Source organism: Lampris incognitus, chromosome 5 (genome assembly GCF_029633865.1).
Source record: "Lampris incognitus isolate fLamInc1 chromosome 5, fLamInc1.hap2, whole genome shotgun sequence".
Taxonomy (NCBI): domain Eukaryota; kingdom Metazoa; phylum Chordata; class Actinopteri; order Lampriformes; family Lampridae; genus Lampris; species Lampris incognitus.
The window spans coordinates 22991372-23016247 of record NC_079215.1 but is presented as its reverse complement, the minus strand read 5'-3'; the positions used below and the strand labels follow the sequence as shown (position 1 = coordinate 23016247).

General features: G+C 44.5%; 2 protein-coding genes across 2 annotated transcripts in view; one reads left to right on the top strand and one right to left on the bottom strand.

Annotated features, from left to right (window-relative positions):
- LOC130112355 (protein tweety homolog 3-like) overlaps nt 1-6582 on the top strand; it is a 33441-nt gene extending 26859 nt beyond the window's left edge. The window contains exons 12-15 of the mRNA XM_056279684.1: nt 362-498; nt 2291-2464; nt 3943-4018; nt 6031-6582. Of these exons, the coding sequence (XP_056135659.1) occupies nt 362-498; nt 2291-2464; nt 3943-4018; nt 6031-6165 (522 nt within the window). The 3' untranslated portion in view covers nt 6166-6582. The remainder of the gene's footprint in view (nt 1-361; nt 499-2290; nt 2465-3942; nt 4019-6030) is intronic.
- Nucleotides 6583-13290: 6708 nt separating this feature from the next.
- LOC130112354 (beta-1,3-N-acetylglucosaminyltransferase lunatic fringe-like) lies at nt 13291-23599 on the bottom strand. Its single transcript, XM_056279683.1, has 8 exons — nt 23141-23599; nt 19389-19437; nt 18738-18840; nt 18477-18630; nt 18032-18117; nt 17738-17897; nt 14902-14987; nt 13291-13483 (listed from the first exon to the last, which is right to left on the bottom strand). Exons 1-8 carry the CDS (start codon nt 23504-23506, stop codon nt 13417-13419), a joined length of 1071 nt encoding a protein of 356 aa, XP_056135658.1. The 5' UTR covers nt 23507-23599; the 3' UTR covers nt 13291-13416.
- Between the last annotated feature and the right edge of the window lie 1277 nt (nt 23600-24876).

The following is a 24876-nucleotide window of genomic DNA, read 5'->3' as shown; positions in this document are numbered from 1 at the left end:
TGTGTTCGAAAATCATAACTTTTGTTGAGTTTTATAAATGTCGTGGCATAGTTGTCACATGGTATTATAAAAGGGCTGACTGCACAGCCCCATCTTTTTTGGCCACGATCAAATTGTTTGGAAAATATTTTTGGCATGGCATGTCATGACCTGACAGTGGCGAACCACCTTGGCAGAATATAAACCTGCCAAACTGCCTCAGACTTTTTTTATCAGCTGACGAGTCCTCTCTCCTTTCCATACCTTTCCTCTCCCATGCTTTTCCTTTCATTTGTGTTTCTCCATTCATTAATTTCCTTCTCTTGTTCCTCTCCTCTCTTCTCTTGACCTATTGCCCTTCTTTTCTGTCTGGTCTTTGCAGGACTATGTCCAGGCATTGACAGGGTTGTGCTATGATGGAGTAGAGGGGCTCATCTACTTGGTGCTCTTCTCCTTTGTCACTGCTCTCATGTTCTCCTCCATTGTCTGCAGTGTGCCACACACCTGGCCTGGCAAGAGGTAACACACATGCACACACATTCGGCACACCGTAACAACTAACCCATTATTAGTTCTAACTCCTCCATCCTCTAACCAAAACCAACTGATGGACTGCTCTGCCTTGATAGACACCACAACAGTGTGGTGGTGTCTACCACACACACACACCCCCAATCAACTTATGTCTGTGCATGTTGTTGTTTTAAGTATCAGTCTCTTAAGCCACTGCATTTTTATGTGTATGTTATCTGTCTGTGTCTGTGTCGTACCAGTCTTTTCCACACGTCTGTTTAATTGATTTGTCATTTGCTCAGCTCGTCTGTTTGATTATGTCTTTGTCTGTGCTGATCTTTTTTTTGTTTTCTCTGCCATGGACACCGGGTACCAGTGTTGAATTAGGTTGTGTATCACTTTAGTTTCTGTGTCCCACTTCCTCCTTCTGTTCCTTCCCTTCTTCCCTCCCAGTCCTGATTTGGAAATACTTTGGGCTTCAGTGTTGGACACTGATGAAAATAATTGGCCTTGTGGTTAGTTGTGAATTGACTGTCTCTAACGTTTCCCTATCTGCCTTATACATACAAACTGATTTCATGCTTAATTTACCATGCGGAAAGTAGGCGAACTGAAAGCTGAGTTCTGAATAGATTGTAAACATGCTAATGATGGTCATACTGCTAAATGGATTTAAGTAACGCATCACAGATGTGCCATAATGATGCCTTGCATTTGCTGGTGGGCATGAGTGACCAGCAGTGTTAGTGATTGCCTCACACCCATAAAGCATTGAACAATAATAACATATTAGTGCCCTGAGTGCATCAGGGCTAAGTGAGCTCAGGGAGGGCTACACCGAGCCAGCTGAATTGGCAAAACACCACCACCTGGTGGCATGTAGATGCAATGACTCTCCCTGGTCTGTCGAGGTCCCTGTTTCAGTATTCCTGCTGTAGTTCACTTTTCTTAGCTTCTTTGAAGTCATTACAGACTTGACGTGACTTTTTTATGAAACAAGTACTGCAGCTAACCAAATGTAGCCTGATAACGAATAAGAAGGAAGGATGAAATATGTGTCTGTATGTATGTATGTATGACTGTGCATAACTTGAGGATGATCCACACATGGCATAACCCTGAGCATTTCTGTAGCCATCAATAGGCTTCCAAATCAGCCCTCATCTTATCTGATGCCTCATTCTTTTACTTTGCTGGTCATTTTACTTTTTTGACCATTTTATGTCTGAAAATGGTTTGCCCAACCCAGCCATATATCTCCCCTTTTCCGTATTTTTGCTTCAGTTTTCATGGAATACTTAAGGATGCATGGGAAGAATGATCTCAATGGATTTTGGGGTTTTGATTCTGTCTGAACAACTACAAGTTGGACAATGACAACAATGACTGCATGTTTCTACTTATCAAGGGGAAATGGGTAATAGCGTCTTACACCTTCATTTAACATAAGAATGTTAAACAGCATAAAAATACTCACTGGTCCTGTCTGCTGGAGAAACCCGACATTAGCATTGATCTCCTCCTGTGATTTTAAATGACTTGACTGGTATTAAGGAATGCAGCCCAGATTATTTGCTGTACAGGGACTTTCAAGCTGGAGGCATGACTTTACAGTGTCTTTTACATTATGGGACCCCCCCCCCCAAAAAAAAATATAAGTATACCTTCCCCCTTCACCTAACCTCTTCAACCACTTGTTTATACTCTGTTATCTCTCTCGGATCTCCCTTCCCTCTACCCTATCCCCTTCTATCCCTCACACCCCTCCGTACCCTGCCCTTACCCTGACCAATCGAAGGATGGATGAGGAAGACGGAGAGGAAGAGTCGGGTGCCTCACGGGGCGGTGTTCACGATAACCTGTACCGCGTTCACATGCCCAGTCTCTACAGCTGTGGCTCCAGCTACGGTAGCGAAGCTAGCCTGCCCGCTACAGCCCACACTGTCAGCAATGCCCCCGTCACTGAGTACATGTGAGTTAGCACCCGCTGCAAGCTAGCTAGCTGCTAGCAGGACCTATGCACTGCCTGCCATTAGTAGCGAATGCTTGCCCTGAATGACCCAGACTATCAGCGATGCTGATGTACACTGCCTGCCATATGATAGTAAGATAGGATAGCTAGCCCTCTGGTTTGTATGGCTCGCATGTCCCTTGTCAGCAATAATTTGTCACTTAGTTAGTAAGCAACCCTAATTAGCTTTCCCATGGCTGTTGATAGAAAAATAGCTGCCTGCTGCTGTGTCAGTTAGTCTGCTTGTTAACGTCAAAACTACCATAAGACCCCCTCCAACTCAGTGCAGTTTAAGCTAAGAATTACACACTGCTTGCCATGACAGTTTGCCACAGGACTGGAATTGCTTGCCCCAAAGACAATACAGAATAAACAACACAAATAAGCACTCAGATGAGTTATCGGTATGCAAATGCATCTTTAGCCACTCATTGCCTGCTTAGCCATAAGCTAGCGCAATCAATATATTGTATGCTACCAAGCACTAACTGTACTTTCGAAATAACATAAGCATACAGTCTGTACCTGAATGCTGAAACCCGTGTTGCCTAAAAACCTTTAAGAAGGCTTGTTAGCATTAGAAAATATATTGTCAGTCTTTAATTAAGTTCGTGAGGTGTTGAGTCTGCAGGACCATTAAACCTGAAAGGCATATGTTTATCGTGACTGAATAGGAGCCGAAGATGATCTTTAGCTTTTTCTGTTTGTTGGTTTATAAGAAGCACATCAGAGGAAAAAAAATGCCTCTTGAAATGCTCTCCAAGACATGGCCCAAAACTGTAACAATGACTGATTTTTGAGTATGACTTCATTATGATCTGGCAAGCACGCTTTTGTGACTAAAATTTTGGCAAGGAGTTAGCTTTTGGCTTTGTTTTAAGTTCTTCTCAATGGGGACGTGTAGAAAACTTAACGCTCAGAATTTTTGAATCTGAAGCTTTACTCAGGAAAAGAAGTAAAAAACTCAGATATCATCAAGCGTCCAAAACATATTTGATTTGTCAAATATGTCTAGAATAATTGCTTAAAAAGTTGTCATCTTGGACTTGTGGGTACCCACACCACAAAACTAATACTGGGTTTAATCAGTCTGGGTCCCATGGCGAAACTAAAATTATCTCGTATATATCCTTAGAGGAGACAATGATCATTATGTCAAGGCCGTGGCATTGGTATTTCACCATACTACTGGCTGAATAATATGAAGATCTCTTATTAGTACACACTATGGAAAATCTTAAAAGTCAGAAAACTGACAGACATAAAAAAACGACGAAGGATGATATGAAGTACGATATTATATGAGCCTAAGAATATATTAGCCTAAGAAAGTATATCTTGTGATCTGGAGCCCACCGCAGATCAACTAATTTCTTACCGTGCTTTGAGCCCCCATGGTAGGGTGACCGCATGCAGTAACCTCTTATTCTATAATGCAGGAGCCAGAACGCAAACTTTCAGAACCCTCGGTGTGAGAACACCCCCCTGATTGGCAGGGAGTCCCCTCCACCCTCTGTAAGTGCACACTTTCTAGTACACACTCTCCCTCGCCTATGTTTCAATACCCACACTATTGCTGGAAAATTATTCAAAATCTGAAAAAAACTATACGTGTTTGCAAATGACATGTTTGTTTGTTGTTGCTTTTTTCTTTTGGTCATGAAGGAAGCATGCTGACAGTATATTCATTATGAAATTTATAATGTTTATGGCATGCTAGTGTGGATATTGGAAGGTAGTCCTGTATCCCTACACCACTGCAAGTATCCACTCTGGTCATCCTAGAGGGGATCATGGTATGCCTTTATGAAGGTCATTTTGGCAGCCAGGGATAAAGAGATCTTTTTAAAGTAGCTTGCTGCAAGCAGAATTTGCATTTGCATCAAGGGAAGTTTTGACTTGGTTATAGTTTGATACTGTTGAATTGTTGACCTAGTATAACAAATACATGTACCGTCCACGATTGGTCACCTTCTATTTCTGATGTGGTTGGTTTTGCTGTGCTCATGCCAGTGTTGTATGAGGAGAAGTCCCCATATGGCAGGTTTTTAGCTTTATGTTGTGGACCAGCACAGAGAGTTGGAGCCCATGAGTAGACTTTGAATTTGAATACCTCAATGGCTATTTCTTTCCAGTCAAAGAACAAAACATTTGGTCATGCCCATCCTGATGCTGAAAAAAGTGCACCTGTCGAATGATATTTGCTAATGACATTATCAATCTCACAAAAAAAATCTGCGCTCCTGCCTTTATCAGCAGTATTCTGTAACTCAGGCTTCATCTGAGCCTGCTGCTATGAGTCATGTTTGATTCGATATCAGCTGTATGATTTTGAATCGCAGTATTGTAGACAGACCAAAACATAAAAAAATCTGTCAATTAAACAAACATTTCACATCGTTCCTGCAAGTGCAACTTAGTTTATCATTTCTTGCTCCATACAACTTGGCGGTATCCTGTGGTTTATGTCCATTTCTGAGACACTCCAGCCCAAGCCTCTATAGTCCTTTCTCCCCTTCCCCTTGTACCTTTAGTGTGTCTATGTGTGCATTTTCTGCATAAGGTGCATGTATTCCCTGTATCTGTGCCCCCCCCCCCCGCCCCTTCCATCATGACTAGACCATTGTGGAACAGTTTTCACAGGAGCACAATTTTTCCTCCCATCTGTGGATATAGCAACCACTGAAATGGCTATGAATCATCCTTAAGTAGGCTATCTGGGCAGCCATCTTCTGCCAGAATGTTCACAATCTCCCGTGTCTTCAGTGAAGTGGAAACCAGAAGCCTCCATCAGTTACTAGGTAGCTCCTCAGCGATCACTAACTCATACCAGGCTAACTTTCTACATCAGAACTAGAGCACTAACTACAAACTACTGACAAACAGACAAAATCACCGTGTCCCAATTAACAATAACGTCCTGAAGACCTAATCAGCTGTCACACAGTGTCTGTTATTAATCAACCCCCTGGCTGTCCAAATGATGGGTGAAACTATTTCTTCTGTTCCTGTGTGTTTATGTTTGCCTTACATGTTGTCACAATACCACACTAGCTAAATCACTATCTATCTATCTATCTATCTATCTATCTATCTATCTATCTATCTATCTATCTATCTATCTATCTATCTATCTATCTATCTATCTATCTATCTATCTATCTATCTATCTCGCCTCCAACTCTTGCAGTTGGTATCATTACTTAATTCATTGGACAGATATTTAACTATTTTTGCTCTAATGGTTTTATTCTGTTCCTCAGTACTAAAAGGACAATCTTAATCCATATGTGTTTGTTTTTTTAAATCTTTTTGGTGGACTTTTTCTTTTTTCCATACTTCTTCACACTGTTCTTCACCTCTCTTTTGACAACTTTCTTTGGTTGTATCCTTTCCACAACTTTGCCTTTCCATTTTTCTCTCTCCCCACTTTACTCACCCCTCCTATTTTCTCTTCACCCAACCTTCTTTCTGTGCTCTCGTGTAATATCGCACTCTGCTCCTCTTCTTCATCTTCATCTCTTCAGTACACCTCTAGTATGAGAGCTAAGTACCTGGCCACAAGCAGACCAGACCAGAACCGACGCTCTGTTCCCAATGACCAACTGGACCCGGCCAGCCGGCCTCACCCCGCTGCTCGACCACAGTCGTCAGTCCACTAGAAACCTGAATCCCACTACTGCACCCAGTACTGCCTGAATCTAGTCCTCAGAGCCAAAAAGAAACAACTCAACAGTGGCCCAGCAGAGCCAAACATTCAAGAAGAGCCCACCGGACCCAAAACCTTTAATGTCCGTCTATTCAGCACCAATAATACTTACTTGAATTCAACACCTTGAATTCAACACCTTGAATTCACTAGAAACCCATATAACAAACCAGGACTCATCAACAAAGCACCTCAGCAAACCTCAGCAGCACTTTCAAGGTCACTGATCGAGCTCCTGTTCTGCTCTCACATTACGGTAAAAAACAAACCTGTTCGGAGTTCACCACGCCTTCTCTCTCGCTCTCTTTCACACACGCCATAAACGCAATTCCAGAACTGTGTATACTATCGCTGGGAAAGAAGCTCAACCTCCAATCCCCAGACCATATGGTAAATAAAACATAATGACATCATTCTTAATGGCAGGATTCTCACCATTGCTGAGACTACTCTCATCTCTACACTGCCCTCCAGTGGAAACGCCTCACACTGAACACAGCCACTCAATTCTCCAACATGGCAAATATGTTCTCTCTCTCTCTCTCTCTCTCTCTCTCTCTCTCTCTCTCTCTCTCTCTCTCTCTTTCTCACACACACACACACACACACACACAGTGTAAAGAGCTGTAAATAACGTGTTTCATTTGGATTTCATGAAAAGTGGACTGTTGAACAGAATCATCACAGCTAACATGGTGCTGTTCTTAATGTGTATCATGGAATTGTGGCGGTATTGCTATCATGTAAGTTCACACATGCACAAACACGAGAAGACAAACTAAATTAACATATCCATTTGTATAGATAATAAGCCAGTGAATCTGTAAGCCATGTTTAAATGACAGCCAAGACATCCCTTGTGTCCGAGACTGTAGATACCATCTAGAAACTCTACCACCACATCTGCATTCTCTTTAACTAAACAATGTTGTCTAGCTGAGACATATAACTTGAATTGTGTGTTTCACGACTCTGTGTTTGTTTACGTGCGCATATGCACGTTGAGTATAAAACGTTTTTAATATGAGCTATAAAGCCTGTTGTGAAATGAGCGTTGGATGCTGAGTGCCGTCGGAGCATACTCTCACCTGTATTTTTAGCATCCGTCGCTTGTGGTTATAAAGGACTGGAGAGAGAGAAGGGACATTGGCGGGCTGAAATTGTGCCAAATAACTCAAAATGATAACAGATGCCTGATTCTGCCCTCTCTTCTACTGCCTCCATAATGTCTACTAAAGGGAGAAACCTCACCTGGAAGTGGACTTTCTTTTCTCAGTGTCAACAAAGGAGAGTGGGCAGGACGCTTGAAAAAAGAGATGGACAGGAACAAGTTGTAACTCGCAAAGTTGCGACTTTGTGTTCGCAGGGTGGCGTGTTACCCATACAAGTGATCAAGGTTCTTGATGGAGATCAGCAACGAGGACAGACTGAAACTATTTTTGTTTTGTTTGTTTTGTTTTGGGTTTTTTTTTTTTCATTCTGGGTTGTGATTGGGAACACACATTTATGGAAGGCGATCTCCCATTTATTCATGAATGGAGAGTCAGGTCTTCAACAGCCTGATAAGTCACGTCTTTATTATTGTGTTTTAGTAAGATGCGCGCTCTGTTTTAGGGTCAAGGACATTTGTGTTTCGTTCTGTTTGATCAAGTTGATATTTGAGATGTGATACTGTGACCAACTATGATATCTTGTCTGTACCCCTTCTTCTATGCTGTTCTTATTGCTCCCTTATACAAGTCTTTTATTTCTCAAATGGCAACCTCAGATCGCTCTTTAAGAAAGGCAATCGGGGTCAAAGGATTTAGGAAGTCAAGGTTCTAAGAGCGTGACCTTCTGTAATCGTTTTTTTTTTCTTTCAAAAGCACAAATACTGTGAGAGATGGAAACGGTCATGTACAGACTGATGTAGGCTATTGGCTCGAGTGCGTATAGTGGGGACATTTCCCATGGTTAGCTTCCTCTCTCAACTGTGTACAGTGTATAAAAGTCTAGTTGTGAATCTGTGTGTGTGACATCACTGGAGTGGGATTGGCTATTGCTGTATCTCTGTTATAGTGTGTATGTGTGGTGGTCAGTGTGTGTGACTGCTGGCAGGCAATGGCTTGGTCCCTGTAGTGTTAGCCTGCATAATTTCTTCATAATGCATGTGCTCATAAACACACACACACACACACACACATACACGCACTGTCAACACTCACATACTTAAACACACATGCATACCGCTATATACCCCAATTTCATATAGAAATCTTGTCTCACCACTCCATCCCATTGTCCTCTTTTATATACACATCTAGAACGGCAGTAACGGTGCACCCTGTTACGACTGTCACACCGACAACCATTTGCATTATGGGTGATGAAGTATGTTGTTGAGTTTTAGAGGAATGCCTAGCCGAGGGAAAATGAAATATAGTACTTAGAGTATACATGTGAGCAGAGCTCTAACCTTCACACACTTTTCAAACACCATTCCTGTACAGTGTTGTAATATTATAATGTTCTTAACCAATGACCACTTCTCGTACTGGCGAGACAATCTTACCTGTGTGATTTAAATACAATGATTGGTCCTTAATGTAACAGCGCTACCTATACTGTAGTACTCTACACTGTTTGCACCATTGGGACGGAATATGAGAAGATATGTTGGACTAGTCACTGATTTATGGCCTTTCATAATGTTTTTAAACTTACTACACTCTTCATATCATGACATTTTTTTATTTTTTTCTGTGTCTTGTACAAATTAACTTTAAAAGATAAAACAATAGCTAGCTGTTTTGTAGGAAAACAAAGGCAAGAACAGCATTTTCTTTCTTTCTTATCAATGGTGAATGACTATCTTGCATCCCGATGTTTTAATAAAACAGTATTCCAGTTTAGTCTCACACCTAATTCAAGGTATTTGGATTCCTGTGCATTTTTTTTTCTTGTCTAATTTGACTGAGCTGGTATGTCTCAATTGAAAGTGGAGCCAATCTTGTCTGTGCAATATGGCTGCAAGGCCATGCGCTGTGCTAACTATGGAATTTTGCAGGACTTCAAATACAATTCTATTCAGGTGCAGTAGACATTGTTTTCTATGGCTGTTTTTATTTTCTGATGGTTTAACTAAGATATTAATGATGTACATGTCGAAACTGTCGTAATGATATCATTCAGCCTGGAGTAAATGTTTTAAAAAAAGAAATAAAAGCAACTTTAACTTACCGATATAGGATGAGGTTTTTTTTTGTAGTCGCTGATTGTATTTGTGGTTGTGTATGAGTGCATACGTGTCTCGAATCTGAGATATTTCACTCAACTTTGTGAAACAGCATGGATTCGCGTACATGAAACGGCTCTGTATGTCAGTGTTAAGTTGCAGTCTCAAGGTTTTTAGATGGCTGAAAATTCAAATCGCTATGAAAGTAGAAAGAAATGATGTCACTAGGAAGAAGGAGGACGAGTTACAAGTTTACGGGATTTAGTGAGCCCAGGGAAATCTTTGGGGAAGTGAAACCTGCAAGAAAAACCTCTGTAATAAGTATTTCAAAAGTGTGTCCACCTTCCAAACAAAGGTCTCATTAAACCCCAATTATAAGTACTACATGAGAGCCTTACAGAGAAGAGTCATTCAACGGCCTTTCCACTCGCATACAACTGGCTGACCACTTTGCAAATGCTGTTGGCACAAAAGGCACACTGTTGCATCTCTTGCAAAAATAGACAAACTTAATGAAAATAAGAAATGACAAAAAGGTGTCCAATTGATTTTCTATAAGACGCTTTCTTACTGTGCTCTACAGCGCCACTCGTGGTCAAATTCAAAATGCTTAGGCATCAGTTTAACCTCAAAAACGATAAAGAATATGACATAACAGATTAAGTTGGGGGAAAAATATTTATATATATATATATATATATAAAATTGCAGTATTAACAGTCCAGCATGAGAAACTAAAGCTAAAATAGCTAAAAATAGATCAATAGTTAGCTAAAATTCACAGTATGTACAGGCCAGAGAGGTGAAGCGCTAGTAGGTGACACGGGAAAATTGTAAGTTGCGCTTTGGGCACGTGCCTCAGACCCCTACTGTATAAGGCATTGTCACAAATTGTGTATATTATTACGTAATGCAGTAGCAGTCTGGGAACTATATATATTGCAGACAGCAGTTGTACGTCATAGTTTCTCCGATGAGCTCTTCTCATCAGCAGCCATCACATAGCCTATGCCATCATCAAAGACCTGTCGACTGAGAATAGAATATATTACTCTTAAATTTCTGTGGAAAATGTTAATTCTTTTCATTATGACGTCACATATTGCTGGGGAAAGTGGCCTAACCAAATGGTGTTATTTTATTGCTCACCAATTGTCACGTGACTCTGCATCCATGAGTGTTTATTCTATCCAGTCAGCTATGCTGGCTGTGGAAGTTAGCTAGCAGGTGGGGGAGAAAAAAAAACACTCACTTCTCTGTAAGTGAGGAGGAGCAGGATGTGATATGAAAACAAAAGCATGTGGAAGAGAGAGATAAGCTTCCAAAAACGGGATTTGTTTTTCAGTCGACAGATCATTCATTTACTGCTCGTCCTGGGATCAGGCAAAACCTTCAGCCAGTTTGTCAAATAACCGAGGAATTCAACTTGCATTAATATTTGATCAGTTTAATATCGATCATGGGTCTGTGATCTGTTCTTGCACCCGGACCCATCATCACGCGCTTCCACCAGTGCATGTATGCACTCATGACTACTTTCCTTTGGATAAAATTGTCTAGCATGTAACTTAGTCAATGTGCACTGGAGGGATTTGGTGTACATGTGTGGAGCAAACCCAGTGAGGTTTTTACATTCTGGAGGATATTTCCCCAATATTGTGTTTTAATTAGCCTCATTAACCCTGGACAGTCTTCTCTCATCCTTTGCAGTAATAAAAGCAAACAGTAGATGGCCTCATTGCAGGGCTGTGTATGTGTACAATAAGTCTCTAGTGACTACCAGCAGGCTCATAAATCTCAGATTGACTGCACTGTTTAGCTGTTTGTCTAACAACTCCCTGTGGTCTACTAAAGCTAAGTTCTTGTAGCCCACAAGGGATAAAGCCCAGACAGGTCATGCACACACACACACACACACACACACACACACACACACACACACACACACACACACACACACACACATGCATGTGTACACATACATGCATATATATATATATACAATATGTCACAAGCACACAGACACACTGACACAAACACACACAGTCAGCTTGTTCTCTGGGTCTGAATCCATCCCTGTGTATGGTTGCACCAGATAAGAGAAGTGTAGGCTAACAGGCTTTGTGTGTGTGTGTGTGCATGTGTGCATTGGAATTCGGTGGGGTAAAGAAAAGACAAGGGGATAAGGTTAGGGTAGGAGTCTGTGCATAAAACCCCAATAGCTTACAAACGGGGTCAAAGATTGAAGGTCAGAGGGGTGTACATTTCAACCCTCAGCCCAATTCCCAAAGATATTATGGAAAACAATCCAAAATACACTGACTCGCATTTGTCCTCACAGATGACCCGCGTCGACAGCTTCTTAAAAATCATATATCAATAACAATTTTTATTACTTCAGTAAGAGTTGTCATATGCAGACAAGACCAGTGATTTATCACATCCATTCTTTACATGAGGGACAGAGTTTGGTTTAGAAATGTAGGCACCACAACACAATGTTTTCAAACTGAGGCACAGTTGAGAAACAACTGCTTTAAAGCATAGGATAATAGGATCCGACCCAACATGAGTCATTTATGGATAAACATCAATTGGGAAATATTTCTGCTATGCGGTTTAAGGCCATACCAATCCATTATTTACTTGGAGAAACCACTAATAAACCGGGATGCGACCACTGATATTGTTTCTTCATATTGTTTCCCAACACGGTTGTAATGAGTTCACGGTGAATGAATGGATGTCGCTGCTCCACCCCCTTCTGCCGATCCGGGAAGGGCTGCAGACTACCACATGTCTCCTCCGATACATGTGGAGTCGCCAGCCGCTTCTTTTCACCTGACAGTGAGGAGTTTCGCCAGGGGGACGTAGCGCATGGGAGGATCACGCTGTTCCCCCCAGTTCCCCCTCCCCCCTGAACAGGTGCCCCGACCGACCACAGGAGACACTAGTGCAGCAACCAGGAGACATACCCACATCCGGCTTCCCACCCGCAAACATGGCGAATTGTGTCTGTAGGGACGCCCGACCAAGCCGGTGGTAACACAGGGATTCGAACCAGTGATCCCCGTGTTGGCAGGCAATGGAATAGACCGCTACACTACCCGGACACCCCAAACTCTTAAAAAAACCCAACAACAACCAAACACTTCTGTCCTCTAGAGCCTAGTGGGTTTACATAGATTAGACTGCCCTAAATTCTTGGGATTAATTGTGGTTCCTGAATAATGATGGGTTATGGATGTTTTGGTCTCTAGTGATGTTTTCCTTCATATATTCACCAAGGCAATGTGATGCGTCTGATTCAGTCTAGTAAGGATGAGGGCGGAGTACGGGGGATGGACGGCTGCCCGCAACTCGTATGAACACATTTAAAAGCATCATCATTCACAGCACAGGGAGTGAGGATGGGACATCGGGGCATACGGCAACACCAAATGTAAGATTAAATGAAACACTGACAAGCTGGTAGGGCCAATCCGGTCCTCTACCCTTCTCCCAAGAACAGAAAAAGAGACAGCGGGAGAAAAGCAACAAAGCAATGCTCGGACATTTTTTCCTTCTCTACTCAAATTCACGCTTTTGAGCGAGCAGTTCAACACTGTAGCAGCAGTTCTTGGGGTCAGGGTTCAGGTATCCATGGGATGAAGTCAGACAAATAGGAAGCCATCCACTCTTTTTGCTCAGACAATTGTGGTTTCAGACCACCATTCAAGCAGAATTAGGATAATACAAGGCAAGCAACACTTATGTTAAGTAGATACCCCTTACAAACTGCCGCCTCAGCACTGAGATGGGATGTTGTCCTGGTTGGTCCCCTGTTTATCAGCAGAGACAGAGAAAAGAGAGGGGGTGGGGGTGGGGAGGTTTGAATCCCTCTATTTCTGGAATGGCTGCCATTGTTACTTCTTCTAGCATGAAAATTAACTCGTTCCTCCCTATCCTCAATCGAGCTCTCGTTGTGTCATCTGTGTCTTTAGCCTCGGGTTACAGTCTACGGAGGCCTGGACACCAGGGAGTGTCTGGGTATAACAGACAATGGACAGACCTGAATCTGAGAGAGAGAAGGAAATGAGTTTCACAATGCGTGGAAGCGACCTACTGAGAATTTTGCAGAAAAAAATCCAAAAAAAAAACTTGCCAACAAGTGTCCACACGTACATGAATACAAACATGGATACAAAAGTACACACACACACACACACACATACACACACACACACACACACACACACACACACAACAATAAACAATTCCAGAAAATCTGTAACAGAGGCCAAGATATACATTATGAAATGTGCTTATATAATACAATTGTAGCACACATTGAGGAAGTTTGTCTGAACTGGTCAGACTGAGCAGGGACCTTCGAGTCAGACGCAAGCAACTGGCCTATGTTTAATGGATGCTTGACCCCACTACTTGCACTGCTATTTAAGAGCTCCTAAGTATGTTTGACGGCTCACTTATACCAATGCAGTTTGCATGAATGACTAAGAGAGAGCTGTTGCCCCACATTCTCAGTTGGGTAGCTAGCATTATATATTATTTAGTCATTCCTTGAGTCATTCCTTTCATAGTGTGGGTTACGGTCAGTTCAGGCTAAATCAAACAGTTTTATATTCTCCCGTCTTTTATATGGCGGTGCAAATTCACATTTGTAGCGGCCTCACTCAGTACCGGTGTGGGAAGATGGCGGCGCGAATTCACGTTTGCGTCAGCCTCACCCAGTACCGTCCATGCAGTGTCTTTGTCCACGCCTGCGTCTAAGTTTGTGTCTTCGTTTGATGGCTGGGAGAGCTGGCGCTAGATCGGCTGGGAGAGCCTGGTCTGCTGCGTCCGGTGGGCTCAGGGACCACAGCCCTGCCTGGAGCTGTGCCCGAAGAGGAAACACCGAGGGTGGTCTGACAGGACGCGGAAGCGGGGCAGGCTAAGCTAACCGCTAGCCCATGCAGACCGGCAGGTCCGACTGTCATCCTGGCTGGTGTTCGTTCCCTTGGGCAGTGATTTTTTTTTTGTTTAGGTTGGATATTCGTATGTGTTAGTTTGGATATGTGTTCTTCTAGTTCTTGCAGTTTTTGGATATGTGTTTTGGTCTTTTTGTTGCACTGCGGTGGGCTGGGTAAAAAAATGTTTCATTTCATTTCATGTGCACAAGTACATGAAATGAAACGACAAATAGTGTTCCTGATTCCTGATATACTCTAAACGAGCTAAATTGTATCACATAAGGTCTCCGCTCCATTTCCCAACTTAATTTTCCCCTCTTTCACCTGATTTTTTTTTCCATGCATCTTACCCCCCCCCCCGTACATTTGGTTTGTATGTCTAGATTTCTATGCCTCGCTACAAACCAAATTTCTCTCAAGAGATGAGTCTTTAATTTGACTACTTGACACATTCATTCAAAACAAACTTCAAAAGATGCACGCAACCACACACGCACACACACACACACAGAAACTACTTTACCTCGTGGGATCTTCATCTATTGAAAAGGGGCCCCTCACATTGACAGTGTTTCTGCTGCTCTCCACAGTGCCATAGCTAAGTGTCACCTGTGTGTAAACACGACACAACACACGTACAGATAACCACATACAATAGCAACTAGAAAATCTCCCCCAGACTTAAGGTAGGACTGTGTATATCTATCTATTTGTGAGCATATACAAACAGGTGACAAATGAAAGGAAAAGTCAACATGAAATGTCTTAGTAAGGTGTTGGTCCACCATGAGCCTCCAGACCAGCTTCAGTGCCCCTTATCATAGATTCTACAAGTCTCTGAACTCTACTAGAGGGATTGACACCATTCTTCCAAAAAATATTCCCTCATTTGTTGTTTTGATGAAGGTGGTGGAGAGCGCTGTCTAACACATCGGTCCAAAATCTCCCATAGGTGTTCAGCTGGGTTGAGATGTGGTGACTGTGAAGGCCACAGGATATGATTTACATCATCTTCATCCTCATCAAACCATTCAGTGACCCGTCATGCCCTGTGGATGGGGGCATTGTCATGCTGAAAGAGACCACTCCCATCAGGATAGAAATGTTTCATCATAGGATAAAGGTGATCACTCAGAATAACTTTGTATTAATTTGCAGTGAGCCTTCCCTCTAAGGCAGGGGTGGGCAAATTACGGCCCACGGGCCACATACGGCCCGTTCCCGTTGGGCTGTTTAATCCGGCCCGGCGGGCATTAAAATTAATACTACAATGAATTTAAATGACTGGTATTCACTATTTTTTTCCTGCATACGTTACGGTTGGTTCCACTAGATGGCGCGCTGCAAATACAACCGGCCTTTTCTAATGTAGAAGCCAAGAGTCACTCATCTCTTCACCTGACCTGACCTTCACTTTTGCCTCTTGCATTGAGCATCAGAGCATGTAGCAATCACCTGCTTTCACTAAATGAGCGGACCAAAGAAGTGAAAAGTCGACAGCGAGTGCCGGGTTTTTAAGAAACAGTGGATGGCAAAATATTTTTTTCACTGAAGTCCGATCAAAGGCCATATGTCTGATTCATCAAGAAAACATTGCGGTATTCAAGGGATACAACATCAGCCGACACTTTTCTGCCAAGCATGCTAACTACGCTAGCAATTTGTCTTCCCAGGAAAGGGCGAGTACAGCCTCGACGTTAGCAGCCAATTTACAGGCTCAGCAAAATCAAATGAAAGCAGTGACATAAAGGACACTGCACGCCTCTTAATTTTTGTCAGAGGAATTATGACAATTTTGAAATCACGGGCGAGTTTTTATCCACGGAGTCCATGAAAGGCACAACGACAGAATCGGATTTATACAACTGGGTGTCTGGTTGCATTGAGAGGCTGAAGGTACCTTGGTGCAAACTGGCAAATGTCACCACAGATGGAGCGCCAAATTTAACAGGAAAAAAAATGTCAGACTGCTGAAAAGAATCCAGGACAAGGTGAAAGAAGAGGACCCTGACTTGGAGGTAATTTTCCTACATTGTATTATCCACCAGGAAGCCCTGTGCAAGGCTGTATTGCAGCTCGATCACGTAGTGAAGCCAGTTGTAAAACTTGTGAACTTCATACGGGCGAGGGGACTTGGTCATGGTCAATTCATTAAAGTCCTTGAAGAAACTGATGCTGACCATCATGACTTACTTTACCACTCCAATGTCCGTTGGCTAAGTTTGGGGAAAGCGTGTCAGCGAGTGTGTCAGCTCAGAGGGGAGTTCAGCTCGTTTTTGGAGTCAATGGGGAAGGCCAACGATTTTCCTGAGCTGAGCGACGCAGACCGGCTTTGCGATTTTGCGTTCGCTGTGGACATTTTGGCCCACATGAACGAGCTGAACATGAAGCTACAAGGGAAGGATCCATTTGTGCATGAACTGTATTCGGACGTGAAAGCTTTCAGAGCCAAGTTAGCTTTGTTCTCTAGGCAAGTAATGAGCACACCATTCGCTCATTTCCCGACACTAGCGACGCCGGAAGAGGTGCCTCAGCATGCAAAGAAATACAGCAAATCACTGAACGACCTGCACGGAGAATTCTGTCATCGATTCTCTGATTTTGAAAAAATTGAGAAGTCACTGCAGCTGGTGTCATGGCCCCTGTGACTGGACTATGAGACAGCACCACAGGGAATGCAGTTGGAGCTGACTGATCTCCAGTGCGACTCTGTCTTGAAGGAGCAGTTCAACTCCGTCAAACTGGATGAGTTTTATGCCTCACTGAACAAGACCAAGTTTCCAAACATCCGACAGATGGCACAGAAGATGCCGGTGTTATTTGGCTCCACCTATGTGTGTGAGCAAATGTTAAGTGTGGTGAACATCAACAAAGCACGTCCCAGGGCCCAGCTTACTGATGAACACTAGCTCTGCCCTGCGAATTGCCACAACAAAATTCACACCGGACTTTGATGCACTCGCAAAAAAAAAAGGTGACCAGCAACACTGTTCCCGGGTGAGTTTAGTTTCATTACTTTTTGGGGAACAGATTTCACATTCATGTAATTTATGCGAGTTAATGTTTTCCCCTCATCGACTAGTATTAGTCGCCCGTCGTTCAATTTCTAAAACCCAGTGTGGCCCTTGAGCCAAAAGGTTTGCCCACCCCTGCTCTAAGGGGACAAGTGGACCCAAACCATAGCAGGTAAATGACCCCCACAGCACAACAGAGCCCCCGGACCCCCTCACTGTAGGGGTTCAGGGTTCATTCAGGTTTTTCCTTTAATTTGTTACCCGTCTCTGTGTGTATGTGTGTGTGTGTGTGTATGTGTGTGTGTATGTGTGTGTGTGTGTGTGTGTGTGTGTGTGAGTGTGTACCTGGTTATGTACATCAGACACCAGGCCTAAGTTCTCTAGGTGGGAGTGAAACAGCTGTGAGCAGATGAGACTGACTCCAAGCTTTTCCTCGATGATGTAACCCACGGTGCAGTCGTCAGGCAGACGGATGTGCTGAGCAGTAGCCATGAAAGTGCCGTCACTACAGAGAGCGAGTGATAAAAAATGAAAGAGGGAGACGGGAGATTGAAATCTCTAATCATTAATCTCAGATATCAAACCAAACAGGGTGGATGGGGTGGGGGGGAATCCTTACATTCGTAGGAGACTACTTGCCTTGCCCAGGGAGACATCTTGAGCGCGAGGCCTCGACTCACACAGAATCCTGCTCCTCCTGTTGCAAACCAGAAACGAACTTGCCTCTGGACATAGACACACAAACGTGCCACATTATAAGTAGGAAGAAACTTATTTGCGTTTGGGTGTGCAGACTCGGAGCTTATATAGCTTATATATAGCTTATATAGGTTATATGCATAGCTTGCAGAACAAGGGCATAAGCATGACTCATGGGATATTTTCAGCAAAAGCGTGACAAACACTTGAACCACTTTGGTGCCCTGCAGTGTGCATTACTGAGCTGCGTGTACATGCAACATTAGCTCGCCACGTCCATTTCCTTTGCACACAGATGACGGTCGAGTACACCGCTGCAGTGAGGTTCACAGTTGCAAGGTAGGTGACAATGCAGTTCAGGGGACGGCAGCCAATAGAAGCTTACCATGTTGGTGCTACCGAGCCTCTCCGTCGCCTCTATTGGTCGTTCGAGGCTGGGCCGGCCGATGTAAATGTCCTGCGTGTGGCTGTACTGGGACAGGAGCTTCACTAGGGGGCCCACATTCACATAGTTGTCATCGTCAAAGTGACAGAACCACCTAGACAAAAACACCCAGAATTGACGAGTGGAGCACTTTTAAGCGTGTCTCTCAAGTATGACTACTAAATTAAGCATGTAGGTGCTAGCGTGCTGCGTTCGTCTTACTTCTTGCCGGAGTTTATAAAGACGTCGTATTCCTGGGCCATCTTACAGGAGAGCGCCTGGCGGCTGTGGGCTGCCGAGCAGTTGGTGTTGATTAGGCGAGCTCCTGTTCAGCAAGAACAATTGGACGACAGCCAGTTTCAGCCATGACAACAGATACAGCCAAGCTTAGGGGTCGACGAATAGGAGAGAAGTGAGGTAGCCCGACTTTGTTTGAATGTTTGCTAATACGAGGGCTGAAGCACAATGCTTCCACTAAATTACGAGGGGAGGAAAATGAACAAGACAACTTGATCAACCGGGAAACTTTTATGTTAGTGAGCTAAAAGTTTCTGGCTGGAAAATTATTACTTTTTTCTGCATTAAACTGTGCTATGTCAGAAGCTGGGGGGGGGGTGTCATTGCAAGTAAAACAATTGCATGACTAACATCAAGGAAACAATGTTGATTAAGCTGGAGTTAGTCCCTGCATTTTGAGGAAGCGCAATTTTGCCCACTCAGCAGCCTGGTTCCTCTGCGGCAACACTGCTGGTTTCCTGTCAGATCTTCAACACTGCCACTCAGCTAAACTGCTGCTGTTGTGTGTGTGTGTGTGTGTGGTGTGTGTGTGTTGGGTGGGGGGTGGGTGGGCGGGTGTTGGTGCGAGTTACTCACCCAACCTCTCCCTCAGTTTCTCATCCTCTTCATCAGTGAACACATAGGTCTGTGAAACAAACACACACACACACACACAGCGGTCACTGATAGAGCATGGCTCATGTTTTTCCAGACAGTTAAATTCGACTCTAGCCTTCACAGACTGATAATAACGGATCAGTGGGGGGGGGGGGGGGCATGACCCTGTATCACGTTTACTGTTCCAGCACCATTGTTCACCAGCTTGTTTTGATCTCAGGTGAGGCAGATTCCATTTCCTCAGCAACATACGTAGAGACAGATGTGCACACACACACACACACACACACACAAAATACACACTGCCTCGCTCTGTGTGACTGTGTGTGTGTTTGCATGACTATATACATGCATGCATAAATGTGATGAGTGACGGGTTAGAGTAATGATGAGAGCTCAGGAAGCCATATTGACCCCAAGACTTTCCACAGGAAGTAAGCACACACCCCACAACCAGACAGGCTCGACATCGCTGTTTAAATGGATCGCTACTGAACTCTCTGTTTTCCAATCCCAATGCTGTGCAATGCAAGTTCAATTCTACCCACCCAGTCAAAACATTAACGCTTGAAGATCATCATTTGTGTTTAACTTATGGTGATGCTGAGGCCTCCAAATCCTAGTGACCCATTGAAAGTCACCGGCGCTATTACATCACTACCAAACAATATAACACTAGAACCAGAGTTTGGCCGTTGCTGTTGACTTGGCCTGCTACCTGCCTTTCTCCTCACTATATGGCTGCTGTGGTGAGGAAATCAAACACTATGTGTCGTCTTATTCCTGCCCCCAGCAGTAATCATAAACATAAGCAAAAAAATCAAAAATCACTATTTGTATGAAATATGCATGGCTTAGCAATTGTCATAACACGCCAGTGACAGAAATGATCAAAAAGGATGTTTGTTTGCATGCAAATCTTCAGTATGATGGCATGCAGTTTGAATTTCAGCTATGTGCCTCTTCTGCGAAAGAAAGAGAGAGAGGCAGCGAAAGAGAAAGTACAGCCAGCTGTGAGTTTTCGTCAGCCCCTGTCTTTCATCAAGCCCCTCAGATCCTCTAGAGAATGATGAGAGCCTCTGTGCATGTGTGTGTGTGTGTGTGTGAGAGAGAGAGAGAGAGAGAGAGAGAGAGAGAGAGAGAGAGAGAGAGAGAGAGAGAGAGAGAGAGAGAGAGAGAGAGAGAGAGAGAGAGAGAGAGAGAGAGAGAGAGAGAGAGAGAGAGAGAGAGAGCGAGAGAGCGAGAGAGGAGGGGGGTCAGTAAGAGTACATCTTTGTGATGTGATGTGCAGGGGTTATACTATTGTATCCTTAAGAGGGGATTTGGGAGCTGAGCAGTGAAGGGGGGCGGGGGTGGGGGGGGGATTCACAAGGAGCTGAGCTTTTGAACATGCAAAACCGCAAGTAGTCGGACCTGCAGCAATATCTAACAAGGGAATCTCTAGTATTTGTTTCTGCGCCTGTTTACTCTCACACATCGCTTCCAACTTCCCACGAGAAACTTCCCAGGGTATTGGAGAGGGAACACATGAGATGACTTGTATGCATGTGTGTGTCTGTGTGTGTGTGTGTGCGTGCGTGTGTGTGTGTTCAGGTATTTCATTACTCAGCAGCATTAAAGTAATAGGGGTGTGTCTGGGAATCAGGTAGTCTTACACATCTGAGCGTGAGAGCAGACACAAGAATGTCTCCCTGTCACATACACCCATGCAAACACACACACACACAGACACACACAGACACACACACACACACACACACACACACACACACACACACACACACACACACACATCAGCTGACTTACCCCTCTGACAGATAAGCTCTCTGCCTACTTCTGTTTACATATCAACAGCGCTAATGCAGAGATGCTCATCCGTTAAAGCCACATCGGAGATGAGTTGCGACTAAGTGTTTTCCCCGGCTGCTGCCGCTCGCATTCATCATGTGAACACCTTGGACAGCGAGAACGGCTTAGGCCCGCTCTTCAGATCCCCCCTCATGCATTCATTACAAGGGACAGACGGCATCTGATTAAAGGCGCCGCTCCGGTTTTAGCATTTGCCAGCGGGCTCTCACAGACGGCAGAGGGGTCGCGGAGCCTGCGGGCGACCAAATCACATTTCACGGGGAATATAACTTTCAAAAGGAGTCACAGTCGGGCAAATTGTGCGCAGCGGTCTAGTTAAGATAAACTTAATAAATAACCTTGGCTGGCAATATGATTTACCGAGGCCTTTCTTTTTTTAACCCTCTCTTGTGAGTTTCCCTCAAGTGCTTTTTTTTAAAATGTACTTTACATCAGCGTGGACCGGCGAGCTCTAATCTAAATCACGAGCCATTTTTCTGCAAGCACGTATCACAACATAAAAAGCATATTGACTCGTGTGACCGTAGGTCTCTTTAAGCACACATACATACTGAGTGTCCCTTGTGTTAAGGCAGAGAGACAGACAGCCAGAGCATCAGAATTTCACTGTGGTCCAATACACACGGCAATAATGTTGAACTTGAATTAAAATGGGAGAACAAAACTCATGTTTGAGGAGGCATGGAGACTGGAGATCATGGAGTAGTTGGATCTGCATGTGAGGCTTTTATGGGGGGGGGTTGGACCCCTGCTATAATGGTGGTTCTCAATCCGGTCGTCACTGATCCCCAGTACCCTAGGCTCTGTGTTTTCTTCCAGGTCTTAACACTCCCTCATGAGATGGCTGAAATACACGATCCAACAGGTGGACACAATAGGAAACCAGTAACACTGGAGGTCCCCGAGGACAAGATTGAGAAACACTGGCCTACTTTTTAAGGGCTACGGGTTTGAAGTGAGTTCCCGCCACTGATACTCTCCCATATACTAGATACAGCACTGTTTCCCTACTACTAATCATTAAATCTGGCCATGATGTATGTATTAATTATGTATATCCTGCATTATTTAGCTACGTCTGTCCACTTGGCACCGTGTCTTCCGGTCTTGGAGGAATCCCTTCTCTGATGCTCTCTCTGAACCCCCCCCCCCTTTAAAAATAAATCCTGACAAGGTGTTTCTCTGCCGAGTTTTTCCTCATCCGAATTGAGGGTCTACGGACAGGGGGCGTCGTACGTTTTACAGAATGCGGTTGTGATTGTGAAGTCCCCCCGGGACCAAATTGTTGATTTAGGCCTATTCAACTTGACTTGGACACAATTGCCGTGTGTGTGTGTGTGTGTGTGTGTGTGTGTGTGTGTGTGTGTGTGTGTGTGTGTGTACAGCATTTCTGTCCGATCCGACCGGAAACGACACCAGCTGATTTCACTGATAAAGACACTATGAACCAGACAGGGGAGCAGGAATTCATAGACCACTGTAGACCAGTGTGTCTCAATCCGGTCCTCAGATAACACCGGCTCCATTATATTCACCTGTTTATTCCAGGATTCTCCCTGGGTGGTCACTACCCCCCCCCCCAAAATGGAAGGGGCCAAAAAAACTAAACTAAGCAACATTTACCTCAGGAACACTTTAATTGTTCTAACTAAGCCTGAATCAATCATTTGATGATCTTAATATAATATAAAATGTATTCTGTAGCAATGACAGGTCAAAAACCAGCTTTGATTAATGCACCCTGCACTCTTTTGTCCACTTTTTTTTCGGGGGGGGGGGCTCACCCGTAGGCTTACTACGGCCCTGAAATTGTTTCTCGCCTCGTCGGGGATTAGGAGGTTGCAGTGACATGGCGTGCCCACCTGTTGCATGTTTCTGGAAATCCATGTGTCAAGCAGTAAATCCAGCCTCCGGCGGTGGTACTTGGCGGTGGTCTTCACGGCCAGGAAGACGTCCCCCGGGGAAAGGTCTTCTGCCGGCCGCGGTCGGGGAGCGCCGCTTCGCCCGGGACTGACCGCTCTCCTCTCACGGGCCAGTTTACTGAAGTAGGCCGAGAACAACTTCACCTGGGATCGCGCCCCGGATGTGGAGCCGGACGCCGCACGCCCCGGGATGGTCGGATGTCCGACGGCGGCGACGAGCATCAGCGCCGTTGCGAGGCAGGTGACTGTCACAGCGGCTCCGGCTGCACAGACGGTGCACTTGGGTCCGGTGACGTTCTTCGACATTTTGACTTTACTGTTTATTTACAACGGAGGTTGGGAGCGGATCGTATCGTTAAGTCCTCCAGCCCGGAATATGTAACATACCGCTATGCTGCCCGTCCCGTCCTGCCGCGCTCACAAACTCCGCGCCGCGGAGCTCAGTCGATCGCTGGAGCGACGGAGCGATAGCCGACACCAATAGGCGGGCGGCGGGTCCGCGTTAAACCAATGGCCGCCTTGAGCGCTCGGCGTGGGCGTGGCTTTGTCAATACATCGGGGAATTTCTCACAGCTCGGTGTTCGATGCGTTGCCGCTTTCTTTTTTTTTCATCCCCAATTTTCTCCATCTAATTTATCTAATTCGGCTCCTCCATCTCCTCACCTTTTCCAAGACACATTTTCCGCCTCTCCGCCCTGCTTGCGCTTTGCGTTTGAACGTCTGTGCGCTTTCGAATGTCCCAATTTCACGTTAAATGCGGAGATATCGGCGCATGCTTGACAGTTGTCAAAGACGCCATTATTTCGTGCCGGAGAGCAGCGGTGCCCCACTGCGCTTCCTCACTACTGGGGCATGCTGGCGGCCGGCGCGTGTGGACAGATGTTGAGGACAAGCGTGACGTCGGCGCGAGAGGAACGCTGCAGAGGCAGGTTGCCAGATCCGGACGCTTGAGGAATGTTTCCCCTCTAACAATGTGTTGTTTGTCTCTGCTACTTTCACCAGACCTGCGCAAAAATTGACTCGTTAAATCGACTTGTCGTGGACTGGGACTTGGATGAGCTGAGCAAAATAATTAAATAAACAAACAAGCAAACAAACAAATAAATAAAGGAAAATGATAAAAAATGGCATGCACTGAGATTTCTATATGCAGCCTGTGCAAAAAAAAAACAAAAGAAAAAAAGAAAAAGAAGAAGCATAGCTGCTGAGCTATGCATATGTCTGCTAAAGAATGGAGAAGAGAATAGCTAACAACCCCCAGCAGTACCGGGCAGTGTGACTTTGGTTTTCAAGTTCACGTCCTTTGGTCTCTGAAGCCAAGTGTATTTGTGATTGACATTGTGTTATCTGCAGGCGAAGTTCTTCTATGAGTTTGGTCTGCCATGTCCCTGTGTTAACCAAAACAAGTGTGCTTCCTCTTTCTTTGCCACCACCTGCCTTATAATCCCCCACCTTTGGCTGTGATGTTGATGATGTAAACTGCTTTCTTGCATCAGTAATCACTGAACACAAGAGGTGCAGATGGAGGAGAGAGCGAGAGCGAGAGAGGGAGAGGGAGAGAGAGAATCTTTCTATCAATTAATCAGTCGAGTTGCATTTTTTCCATTTCCCCCCTTTCCGTCTGTCTGTCCGTTTCATGAAAATCCTCTTCCTCCGCTCCACATCTTCCATTCCTC